The sequence below is a fragment of the Astatotilapia calliptera genome, chromosome 18 (assembly GCF_900246225.1).
Source record: "Astatotilapia calliptera chromosome 18, fAstCal1.2, whole genome shotgun sequence".
Lineage (NCBI taxonomy): Eukaryota > Metazoa > Chordata > Actinopteri > Cichliformes > Cichlidae > Astatotilapia > Astatotilapia calliptera.
In genome coordinates, this window is record NC_039319.1 from 154,032 (window position 1) to 166,787 (window position 12,756).

At 47.8% G+C, this 12,756-nt stretch overlaps 2 protein-coding genes across 3 annotated transcripts; both read left to right on the forward strand.

Annotated features, from left to right (window-relative positions):
- Positions 1–1,071: 1,071 nt before the first annotated feature.
- On the forward strand, positions 1,072–7,876 carry dnajc1 (DnaJ (Hsp40) homolog, subfamily C, member 1). The gene is made up of 12 exons (XM_026148922.1): positions 1,072–1,412; positions 2,221–2,322; positions 2,419–2,465; positions 2,545–2,710; positions 2,811–2,908; positions 2,992–3,085; positions 4,780–4,861; positions 4,956–5,122; positions 5,228–5,347; positions 5,754–5,802; positions 6,105–6,472; positions 7,318–7,876. Exons 1-12 carry the CDS (start codon positions 1,152–1,154, stop codon positions 7,384–7,386), a joined length of 1,623 nt encoding a protein of 540 aa, XP_026004707.1. The 5' UTR covers positions 1,072–1,151; the 3' UTR covers positions 7,387–7,876.
- A 544-nt stretch (positions 7,877–8,420) lies between these two features.
- c18h7orf25 (chromosome 18 C7orf25 homolog) lies at positions 8,421–12,739 on the forward strand. Of its 2 annotated transcripts, none has more exons than XM_026148923.1 (2): positions 8,421–8,674; positions 11,220–12,739. In XM_026148923.1, exon 2 carries the CDS (start codon positions 11,246–11,248, stop codon positions 12,503–12,505), a length of 1,260 nt encoding a protein of 419 aa, XP_026004708.1. In that variant the 5' UTR covers positions 8,421–8,674; positions 11,220–11,245; the 3' UTR covers positions 12,506–12,739. The 2 variants fall into 2 exon arrangements, with proteins under 2 accessions (XP_026004708.1, XP_026004709.1); XM_026148924.1 differs by lacking the exon at positions 8,421–8,674 and adding an exon at positions 8,708–9,119.
- Positions 12,740–12,756: the final 17 nt, after the last annotated feature.

The following is a 12,756-nucleotide window of genomic DNA, read 5'->3' on the forward strand; positions in this document are numbered from 1 at the left end:
AACTGTAAGCCAAGGTTAACACCCTGTGAACAGAAATGGACTCATTCTGATAAATCCGAGACATTACCAGATGTGAGGAGATATCGTGAAGCGGTAGGATGTCTTATTTATCTGAGCTATTGTACGCGACCTGATTTAAGCTATGTTGTCAGCAAACTGTCACAACATTTCAATGCGCCAACTGTTGATGATTGGACAGCAGTGAAACATGTTCTGAGGTATCTAAAAGGTAGTCGAGGAAAAGAACTGTGTTTTAGGAAATGTTCAAGTGGAAAACTAGGTCTACAAGCATACAGTGATGCAGATTGGGCATCCGATGTTTCTGATAGACGCAGTATGACAGGTTATTGTGTAAGCCTAAATGAAAATGGTCCTTTGATATCATGGAAAACCAAAAAGCAGTCAACTACAGCACTATCAACTTGTGAAGCCGAATACATGGCATTAGCAGCAACAGTTCAGGAATGTATGTATTTGACTTATTGGATTCAAGATCTTGATGAGTTTGAGTATGAAATACCTATGATATTGGAGGACAATCAGGGAACAATCGCTTTGTCAAAAGATCCAGTGAACAGACAAAGATGTAAACACATTGATGTGAAATATCATTTTATAAGGTCAGCTGTACATGAAAGGAAAGTGCTCATTGATTACTGTCCAACTGAGTCAATGGTAGCAGATATGATGACGAAACCAGTTTCAAAGTCTAAGTTAGAAAAATTCTCTGTATTTGTGTTTGGAATGTAAGATGTTTTTTCCGGAGGATTGTTTTTCCCCAACCTGTGTACAAGTGGGGGTGTTGGATTGTGTGTCCACAGGTGTTTGTACTTTGCGTCGTAATAAAATGACGGTAAAAGGCTCCGCCCACTTCCTATCCATGTCTTGCCATGCAACGACTCTGTGAATGGACTGGAGAGGTGTAGTGGTAGAGTCCTCCGTCAGGAATGAGATATGTGTGTCGACTTTTTATTCTCCCTTAAAATTATTATGCCATAACGCTGCACAGAGCAGCTCTGCTAACAAGAGGAAGCTCCAACAGGGTAAAACGAAATGACGTCAGTACTCCAACGGGGCGGAGCATAATCACGTGATTGAAGAGGCGCGCGGAGCTGCAGCGGGCCCGCGCGGGGGCGCTGCTCCTCGCAGCCATGAACGCCACAGACGAAGAAGAAGAGCCGGATGTTCCGGACCGTGTGAGGTGGCTGTCGAAGCGATCGGGTGCCCGGGTCTCTATGGTCTCTGTAGCCGGATCCAGGAGCGGGTCCTCGGGGATGGGGCTCCTGCTGGTCTGCTTGGCCCTGCTGGTCTCCGCGGTCCCCCCTCTTAGCGCATGGGACGAGGACCTGGAGCTGCTGGACCTGGTGGAGGAGATCCCGCAGACCTTCTACCAGTTCCTGAACGTGGAGCAGGTCCGTGCCGAGCCGGGTCTGGTTAACTCTTGTCATAATGAAAGATTATTGCGACGATCACAGCTGATAGATCCGTTAGAGAAGGTGATCGATAATCAGACCAGATGTTACCTGATCATGTGTTTTTTAACCTGATCAATAGAACCTGCAGCAGGTGGAGCCAGGTGGGTGGGGAGGCTGTTATTGGTCCGTTATTGGTTGCTTATTAATGTAATGCTGTGTTTCTGAGCATGTGCAGTTCGCACAGCAGCAGGTTGCTCTGTGATGCAGACGGCGGCGGACTCTGACATCAGGCGGCGTTGAGCTGCTCAGAGGAAGTTGGTGTTTTTAAGGGCGATGAAAAAAAACCACAATGACTCTTCTTCTTCTTTTAATAAACGGGCTGAAGAGGCCTTCTCTGATTGGTCAGCAGGTGCCTTTATCTAGCTTTGACTGATTCTAATGCAGGTGCTCAACATCTGTGACATCACAGGAACCCTGGTGGGAATCAGCTGCGAGAAAGTAAATGTTCAAATAAAGACGAGTCACAGGAAGTTCATCATGTGCAGGTTTTCTCTTAGTTATCTCAAATGCCATCAGAGATGATGTCTGTGGCCACGGTGGTTGTCCGCCGTCTCCGTTAACCCGGGCTCTCTGCCACAGGCTCCGAGTGCCGCCGCTGTGTTTCCTGAGCCCCGTGACAGAGACTCAGCAGCAGATCAGCGTCGTGTTCTACACCATCACACGGGCCTTCATTCACTGCTGTCAGAGCAAACATCACCTGGTCTCAGGTGTCCAACGCTGACCTCTGACCTCTGTCTCTCTTCAGGAGGCGTCAGGAGCAGAGATAAAGAAGGCGTACCGCCGTCTGTCCCTGATTCTGCACCCCGACAAGAACAAGGACGAAAACGCAGAGACACAGTTCAGACAGGTGGGAACAACGACAAACAACAACAACCTTAAACACAACAGCAGCACAAACGACACTCGTGAGACCTGATGACTGTTAGCGTGTGTGTCTTTGCAGCTGGTGGCCATCTATGAAGTCCTGAAGGATGAGGAGAGGCGCCGCAAGTGAGTGTTTACATCTGTTTACGTCAGTCAGTGAGAGCCAATCAGAGCTTGGCGTTCTGACAGGTGTGTGACTCCTCAGGTATGATGACATCCTGCTGAACGGGCTCCCTGATTGGAGGCAGCCGGTGTTTTACTACAGACGGGTGAGGAAGATGAGCAACGTCGAGCTGGGCTTCCTCCTTTTCGTCATCCTCACCGTGGGGCACTACGCCGTCATTTGGTCCATCTACCTGGAGAAACAGCTGGTGAGTTGGCCAATCAGAGCGAGGTCATGGTATATCTGCTGCAGCCAATCCGAAAGGAGCAGATAGAAATAGCCAATGAGGGCCGGTCTTCTGTCTGCAGGATGAGCTGCTAAGTAAGAAGAAGAAGGAGAAGAAGAAGAAGCTGAACTCCAAACCTGCAGAGGAGCTCAGGTGTGTCAGTCAGGAGCGGGCTGACAGGTACGGTGTGACATCATCACCTGTGGAGTTCCTTTGTGTGTGTGTGTGTGTCTGATGTGTGTGTGTGTGTGTGTGTGTTTCAGAGACCAGGAGCGACCTCATTGGCAGGACATCCTCCCTCTGAAGCTCAGCATCTGGATCTACCTGTCCATTAAGAACCTCCCCCAGGCCGTGCAGGTAAGAGTGGGCTGGTCTCCTCAGTAAGCCATAGCCACAAGGCCTCTGCCTATCAGGACGTGAGGGGGCGCGGGTATGGCAGCAGTCTGGGCCAATCACAAAGCTAGATGTAATTAGAGCGACTGCAGACTGAGCAGCGCTGAGGAAGGAAAAGCTCCACTATAACAATAAAGTTTGGCCTGTTTGAATCCACAGCTGTGAGATGTGCCCACACTGATCAGGGTCACATTTGTGATCTGAGGGATTCTTTAAAGTTTAACGCTCTGGATTCAGAGCAGATCTGACCCCAGCTCAGCCGGTGTTTTAGGACCAGAACAATTAAACTGTAGCAGGATCGTGTCAGATGCTTCACACCCTAATGCTCTAACCACAGTGGGATCTTCCAGGAATGATGACACTATTTTCCAGTGATACGATTGGTCGATGAAACCCCGTCAGAGATGACGACCGTCAGCACAGAACCAGCTGAGCCCCGAGGGCCCTCCTGGGCTTCCTGCTGAAATCAGTGGAGTGTTTCTCTGCAGTTACAAAGCTGTAAATATCACAGCAGATGTTACGGTGTCAAAGAGGCTGGGACACAGGAAAGTAGGTCGCCTCATTGATTTTTGCATTTTATTGCATAGAGCCTCTTTGAAAATATGCTTCAGTCGACAGGAAATATATTCATCATCTGTGCAAAGATTTGTGCTGTGAAGCAGTGAGAGATTACTGTTGATGATAACCAAGCGTTTGGCACATCTGTCAGTTACATTTAGAGATGAAAGCAGAAATGATGGAAGTTTATTTACACACCTAAAAATGTTTGGTTTGAGTGTTTGTCAAGAGTCGCCTCCACTCTCAGGTACACCTTTTCCATTTAAAGTCTGAGCGGCTGTAACTCTGGCTTCTATTGGCCGGTTTGCATGATTGACACCTCTTTTTAATCGTTGAGCCAATAGAATCACGGTATCGTTGTCGTGTTTACGTCAGTTCCATCAATCAGAAGTTGCAACACGAAAAGTACACGTGTTACTAAATTTAAGATCCTCGTCCAATCAAATGTCTGTAACTGGGCAGAAAACTGGATTTTTTTTTAACAAGAAACGGCTCTGAGGCATTGTGGGAGATTGAGTTATTAAGGAAACAAGCTGGATGTTTATTCTGTGAAAGCAACAGGAAAAGTCTGACTTCATGAGCGGTCTGCTTCTGCGGCTGGTTCGGTAAATCTTCGTTGGAGCGTGACGAAACTCGCAGTTTAGGAATTTGTAAAATCTCTGCTTTCAGAAAATGTACTGTTCGCTCGGGTAGCTCGTGCTATCGAGGCTCTGTTCTGCTTGTTTATGGACATTTCATGAAATGATGTGACCGTTAACTGTTTGTTGTTTTCGCTGTTTGGTGTTCGTAGAAACAGTTCATACGAGCTTGTAGCTGAGATTCAGAGGTTCCTGTGGATGCCACACACGCCGGGACTTACACAGCCTGTAACTCCTGTTACAACCGATGTAACGGGAACACACCCTCGGTACCGGTACGCTTTGAGCTGGTTAATGTGGCGATCTTTGGCACAGAGCGGGAAAAGGTGACAGCTGCAAGATAGAGCTGTATCCATGGAAATATGAAAGCTTCCTGTCCCACAGCCTGATGACGTAGCAGTGGAAATCCCTTCTGGTCCCGGCTCTGGTGCTCCTGGTTCTGACCCAGTCTCTCTGTTGCAGGAGGTGAAGCAGTACTATGAGGACTATCAGCAGATGAAGCAGGAGCAGAGAGAGGCTGAAGCTGAGCAGGAAGTGGCTCCACGTAAGAACAGCTGATCAATAATCAGTTTTCAAGCTGCCAGTTTGCCTTCAGAGTGATCAGTAATCAATCAGTAATCGCTGACCCGTCCTCCTAGGAGAGAAGCGGCCGAAGGTAAAGAAGCCGAAGGTGGAGTTTCCCATTTACGAGCCATCGGCAGAGAACCAGAACCACACCCAGAGCTATGACCCGGCCACATCTATCGAGGACATCGAGGAGCAGATGGACGACTGGCTGCAGGACCGCAGAGCCCCCAAGAAGAAGGTTATTGATCGCGTATTGATTGCTCACATCAGGTGTTAAAGAGGACCTGTTCTGGTTCTGTTAAACGCGATCCAGCCTCTGTGAACGCTCTTTGTCTGTCCTCAGGCTGCCGATTGGACTGAAGACGAGCTGAGTCTCCTTAGCAGGTTGATGGTAAAATTCCCAGGTGGAACTCCGGGCCGCTGGGAGAAGATTGTTCATGAGCTGGGTCGATCTGTCAGCGATGTAAGTGTGTTTGGTCTTCACTCTGCTGTGAAGGCTGTCCTGTCATCATCTTCTCCAATCAGTTCAGTTCAATTCAGTTTTATTTACACATAAATCACAACAGTCACCTCAAGGCGCTTTATATTGTAAGGTAGACCCTACAATAATACATACAGAGAAACACCCAGCAATCATATGACCCCCATGAGCACTATGAGCAACAGTGGGAAGGAAAAACTCCCTTTTAACAGGAAGAAACCTCCAGCAGAACCAGGCTCAGGGAGGGGCGGGGGGAGGAAGACGTGCTGTGGAAGAGAGCCAGAGATGAATAATCACTAATAATTAAATACAGAGAGGCATCATTTAACAGGGACATACTCTCCTGGACCTTCTCTGCTTCCTGTAACAGAGTCTGTTTCTTCTACAGGTGACGGCTAAAGTCAAACAGATGAAAGACAGCGTGAGCCACACCTCAGGTAACTCCGCCCACCTCCAGCTTGCCTTCTGGACAAAAATGTTGCTGCAGTTCAACGTCGATAAACTTTCCAGGTCGTGTTTCTGTGGCGTAGCTTTGATTACTGATTACCGTGAACAAAGTTTGTAGATGACCAAATAAGACGCTGTAAAAATATGTTGTTACATTTTTGACACCAGTGATAATGTCAGTCGTCTCCATATGTGTCCAAGTTCCTTATAGGACAGTCACGTTCTATTCTTTGGTTCTACTGTCGGTTCTGTCCGGTTTCATCAGTCGTACTCCGATTCTCTCGTGTTTCAGGTCTGGTAAAGCTGTCGCAGCTAAAGGCGCCTCCTCTTCCTGTGAAGTCACATAATGTGGACGACAGCATGATGACTCAGAGGGAGGGCGAGGCTTGTGAGGAGGAACAAGAGGAGGAGGTGGAGGCACCGACGGTTCGCAGGAGGAACAGGAAGTGTTCGGATGGGGGGGGGGTGAAGGTCAGAGGTCGTCGGCAGAGAGATTTTGACCCGGCGACGGTGGACGAGGAGGACGCAGAGCCTCAGGCGGAGCCCACCGTGTGGACTCAGAACCAGCAGAAACTGCTGGAACTCGCTCTGCAGCAGTTCCCTCGCGGGACGCCCGAGCGCTGGGACCGCATTGCCAAGGTGGTCCCGGGAAAGAGCAAGGTGAGGTGGGGGCGGGCGAACTTTCGACAAGCGATTGAGAGGCGATCAATAACTTTTATTTTTTTTATTTATTTATTTTTTTTAGAAAGAGGGGCAATACATATTAATGAACATTTTAACAAATGTAAATATGCCAGATTATAGCCTTGGGCTAATTTCCATCTGCAGACCCTCTGGCAGGTTGGTGTTAAACACAAGTTAGTAAAAACATACAGAGACACTATTTACAGGTCATGTGACAAGGACAAAAACAGTGATCACATTATACTAGAACAAACAATGACAAGGAGAGTGGACACAGAGGACAGATAACAATAACGGAAACACATCAATTATATTGCACAAACCCCAGTATTGCACATGCCCTGACCGTCGTGATATTGCGTTCACCCATTGCACTAACAGTTGTTTCCCTTTTTGTAATACACTAACTCTTTTTCCCGTCCAATATAAAACATGATTATTAAACATGATTACATGTTTGTGTCCCTCAGCCGCCCTTTTAAGTGACTCTTAAAAATGGGTAGACTTGTACTTTCCCTCACTGACAGTGGAAGACTATTCCAGAAGCTCACTCCCTGATATGACAGAGCATCTGTGAAAAGGTGGTCCGCCTGAGTGCCAGTTCACAATCACCTCTAACAGTGGCTCGAGTCAGTCGAGACCCGGCAACACTGCTAGACTTTTGTTTAATAAAATCACTCATTGGTGGAGGCACCAGACCATGTATAACTTTGTATATTAGACAGGAAGATTTAAATAATTTGAAATTAGTAAAATTTAAAAACTTGTATTTTTCTAAAATTTGACAATGGTGACTGACGGATTGTGTGTATCGATTACAGGAGGAGTGCATGATCCGGTATAAGATCCTCGCTGAGCTCATTCAGAAGAGGAAACAAGCCAAGAGCTGATGCAAGGTTATGACTCCACCCCCTCTGGTCAGGTGACCTTCCGCTGCCTCCTGATTGGACAGAATCACAGCACTTAGAGGATTGGACAACGAGGCGACACACACACAGATAACTGATCAGAATATTGATTAGACGTTCTTCCAGACTGAGCATGCTCACAGCATTGATCAGAAATTCTGTGTGATATCAATCGACTGATCGATATTCTGCAGCAGAGGCCCCACCCTCTGCTGTGTGTGTGTGTGTGTGTGTGTGTGTGTGTGTGTGTGTGTGTGTGTGTGTGAGAAACAGGAAGTGACCTCACAGTCTGATGTGCCTTAAGCTCTCTTCAGCCAATCACGTGTTTACTCATCAATAAACAGTATTTATTAGCTGCCTATTTGTTTTTCTTTGACTGAAATATTTACAATAAAACCTTGTTTCGTATTGATTGATTGTCATCGGCACTGATCAGCTCATGAAATAAACGTCTGATTTCTTTTCCTCTTTACCTGTGGTCAATAGTTTGAGTTCTGCTCTTTAACACGTTTTTAAAATATTGATCAAACTCAGTTATAATGTTGTATTACAATATTATTTTATTGATCATTTTCACAGATCAGTGCCCTGTAGATGCTGAAGTGATCAATAAGGTTATGCTTATTCAATTCCACCGTCAGGCCGCGGTCTGTCTGTGTGTGGTTAACATGTTCCCGTGTCTGAGTGGCTAACTGCCCACATGTTTGTCTTCCTCTCTGTGCTAGCAACACCTGACCAGGGTGTTTCTACCTAAGACAGCTGGGATAGGCTTCAGCCGCGAATCAGAATGGATGGATGCATATTTCCATGGTAACCAGGTAACCAACTGACAAAGAAATGAAGCAGCAGGAAGCGCTGTGGAAAGTACAGCGTTTATAGAGATTGACAGACCACGTGACTTTCGCGCATTGCATTGTAGGTACGACTCGTACCTACAATGCAATGCGCGAAATCTTAACCCTAACCCTCGTACCGTACGAGTGGCAACAAAATCAAAACACTGCATCAAGCGCTAGCACCGGTAATCACCTGGGATCACATCCATAACAGCAGCAGTGACCGGAACCTGGTCTGTGCAAGCCTCTCTTATTACGAGCTCTTATTTTCTATTTAAGGTTTGAACTCCGCCTTTGTTCTGAAAATCCTGCCGGAAGCGGCCGGGCTCTTCCTGCCAGCTGATCAGAGCCGCAGAGGAAAAAACTGCTGTCAGTTAGCGTTAGCATTAGCCTCGCAGGTAGCACATTTCTGCCGCGCACACGTCACTGCTGCCGTAAGTAACGTCAAAGTTTCCTTTTAGCTTCTGGACTTTTTAAATATATATATATATATATATGAATTACGTCACAGATCAACGTTTAATACCGGGCTGACGTCATGTTAGCATCATAGCTAACGTTCAAAGGTATGCGAGTTTGTACAGGTGAGTTCATACCTGTACAAACTTCAGCTTTAAGGGTCGAGTAAAGGAAAACCCAAAGCTGTCCAATCAGAGCACCTCAGAAATATCGCCTGCATTCAGATCACGTGGGTAGCTTCAAGAAGAACAAGCCGCACGGTCCAGGTCAAAGGTCACGGGACAGCGATCAATTATCAGTAGTGAATAGACCGGATCAGCAGCGTGTGTGATATAAACACCTGTGTAAGCAGCATGCAGCAGCTGTACAACAGCTGACGTCATCAAACTTTCCTGACCTCTGACCTTTAGGAAGAGCTCTGTGAGTAACGCTTACAGTACAGTATAGATGGGTTAGTCACGAGGTGAGGAAGAATTTGGAGAACTGCCCGACCTTTGATGGGGTGATGCTGAAGGCGCGACCCTGCAGAGGGTTCATGTTTGTTCAGGTTAGCTGAAGTCGACAGATGTGTCTCAATTGTGACGTGGTCGGAGAGCTGCTTCGTTCATTGTAGTGTTTGAATAAGAGGACAACGTCATCAGACTTCATGTGTAATCCACTCAAAGGGTAGAGTTGGGATTATGGCAGCAGTACAAGCTCTGTGCCCCAAAGCTAGGTCTGCGTATCGCTGGTTTCTACAATCTGCGGTTCTGATTCACAAGGTCCTCATTCAATTTAGCCTCAGACAGAAATATTATAATTCATTTATCAGTTATATCCATGTATACAAACAAAGCTGTGAGACTTCATCAGAGGTGTGAGCATCACAGCTTTGTGTCAGAGTAACTGAGGATAAAACATGAAGCAGATGTTCCTGGCCTGGCTTTTTATAGCAGATGACCTTAAAATCTTCTGCAGTAGAACAAAAACTGAAGAAAACCATGAATCACCATGTGAACATGAACTGGTGCTGCTGAAGGGAAGCAAAGTTACAGAGGTTTGATTACAGACACAGCTGAGCAGTCATTGAGGTTTACGTGTGTTCAGTACTGTAGAGCAGAAATGGGGCTGTGACGTCAGAGGCCGACACACTGAACACAGCAGCGACTGGTTCATGATGATAGCAGAGCTTTGATGGTAAACTGGTGTGTGAGCACACTGAGAGAGAGAGAGCTGTAGGGCTGTGCGATATGACCAAAATCTCATATCCCGATATAAATCATCTGTCGTCCGATAACGATATAAATCACAAAAATGTAACATATTCTGTGAATCTCGGGCAGCTCGACTTGCGTGAAGTGTTTCCAGCTGGGCTTCTAGAGTCCAGTGTTTTAACCGATGCATGAAACGATACATTTTTAGACATAAGTTGTAACAGCCGCCGTTTTCTTTGTGAGTATTTATTACACGGCGTGCTGCGGGGAAAAGCCTGCTCTAACGTTTGAGTCTAAGGTTTATTTTTTTAGCACCTGGCGGCTCTTTTTTACTTCTCATCCGTAAACACTCTGCATCTTTCACGTGATTCAGTTTATTTTGAAAAGTCTCAACAGGATCTTGAGCTTTATTGTGAAAGGTGTATGTGGAAAATAAACAAGTGGACACGCGATGGTTGTACCGTTGTTGTTGCTAACGACAACGCATAAAAACAAGCGCTTGTCTGTCTGTAGGGTGGTTATCTATAAGAGAAAGAGAGAACTTTAAGAAATTAATATAGCCTCTACAGTGACATCAAAGCCATGAAAAAATTACTGTAAACAGTTTATTTTGCGACACCACGAAACAAACGATAGCGTAAAACGAGAGATGTTTTTATATCATCATCCGATATATATCGTTATATCGAACAGCCCTAGAGAGCTGTGCAGGAAGTAAGAGCCAAACTCCGAGGGGATGAATGAGGATGTTTGAAGCGTACTTTGGATCTTCTTTGGCTGCTGGTTCAGTCAGTTTAGCTCAGCGTGAGGAAACCTGCAGAATCTGTCAGATGTCGACTTTCAGCCCGTCTGTGAGCGTCTTTGTGTGGAATGCGTGTACCTGCTGTTTGCTGTTGTTGAAGTAGTTTTGTGAGCTTTAAGCTGAGAATCAAAATACATTTAAAACAGATTCAATGAGTCGATGTCACAAAAACAAACTAAAAATTTTGACTTTTAAACCCACTGTCCCCAACCGTGACAGGCGGTGAGCGTAGAAGGATGGCGATATCGGTGCTAGGTGAAACGAGGCGGAGCAGGTGGTGTCTCGTCAGACGGGCGCCGTACAAAGGTTTTGGGTGTAAACAGAGAGTGAAATAAACACTTACGATGACATCATAAAACAGGTTAGACTGGGTTTAGTCACTGGCTACCTGACTTCCTGTCACTGCAGGTGATCTTCCTGACCTGTGCAGGTGAATCGGGAAGATGCACTTTGAATGATTCGTTTGGAGTCGTTATCTTGGCTACAAACAGGAAGTGACCTCTCTGATACGCTCTTTGTCCTCAGGTGTCCTCAGGTGTGATGCAGATGCCATGTCCCTGCAGGCTGTGCTCCAACAGAGGATTAGCTCTGCCCAGCAGCTGCTGCAGCGGGCGGAGACGCTGTGTCTGGGTGTCGAGGGTCACCAGAAGCTGTGTGGGAAACTGCGAGCCGAGCTGCGCTTCCTGCAGCGGGTAGAGGCAGGAGAGGTGCACGTGAAGGAGTCTCACCTGCACAGCACCAACCTCACCCACCTGACAGCCATCGTGGACTCTGCACAGAGTCTGGATGACATCACAGCGCTGCTGCACGTCTTCACCTACCAGGACTCTGCCGGGCACCGCCGCACCCTGGTGGTTGATGTGGTCGCCAACGGGGGACACACTTGGGTGAAGGCAGTGGGCAGGAAGGCGGAGGCTCTTCACAACATCTGGCAGGGGCGGGGCCAGTATGGCGACAAGAGCATCATACGGCAGGCCGAGGACTTCCTGCAGGCAAGCCGCCAGCAGCCTGTACACTACTGCCACCCGCACGTCATCTTCGCCTTCTACAACGGCGTCTCCAGCCCCATGGCTGACCACCTGCGGGACATGGGCGTGTCCGTCCGCGGTGACATCGTGGCTGTGAATGCTGTGGCAACTGAGGAGGAGGAAGAGCAGCACCAGGAGGAGGAGGAGGAACAAGCTGAGGAAGACAAGGATGGTGAGGTGGACGAGGAGGAGGAGGAGGACACGTCAGAGCTCACGCGGGTTGACCGCGGCACAGTGGTGGCCAGCCTGGCGTTCCCAGCACAAGTGCATGTGGAAGAGTGCCGGCGGGTGAATCTGGACATCACGACACTCATCACGTACGTGTCATCGCTCAGCCACGGCCGGTGCCACTTCGCTTTCAGGGAGCATGTGCTGACAGAGCAAGCCGCCCAGGAATGCCGCCAGCAGGTGCTTCCGCAGCTCGACGCTTTTATGGAGGGCAAGGAATTGTTTGCCTGCCGTGCCGCCGTCCACGACTTCCAGGTCATTCTGAACACGCTTGGCGGGCCTGGTGAGAAGGAGCGCGCTCAGAAGCTGCTGGCCCGTCTCCACGTGGTGGATGACCAGCCGTCGGAGCGCACTCTGCACCTCACGCCCAGTGCCAAGATCAACCGCCGTTCACTCATGATCTTTGGCACCGGAGACTGGCTGAGGGCCGTTACCATGACAGCAAACAGCCGCTTTGTGCGGGCGGCAGCCAATCAGGGCGTCCGGTACAGCGTGTTCATCCACCAGCCAAGAGCGCTGACCGAGGGCAAAGAGTGGAGGGCCACACCCGTCTGAGGCCACGCCCACAGTTGACTCATCTGCGGCAGACGGTTTCAATCAATCAGGCTGATCAGACATCAGTGTCAATAAAGCTTGGGTTTAAATTAAAGTTTACATTGTGGAGAAAAAAGGTTTAGTTCAAAGAAAGGAGAGAAAAATGGAAAACTTTAGTTTGAGTCTTTGTGTGGTCACGTGCTGCCTAAACTTCCTGTATATGTATCTGCTCAATAAAGTATATGTACTGATCAATTCACTGAAACCACGAG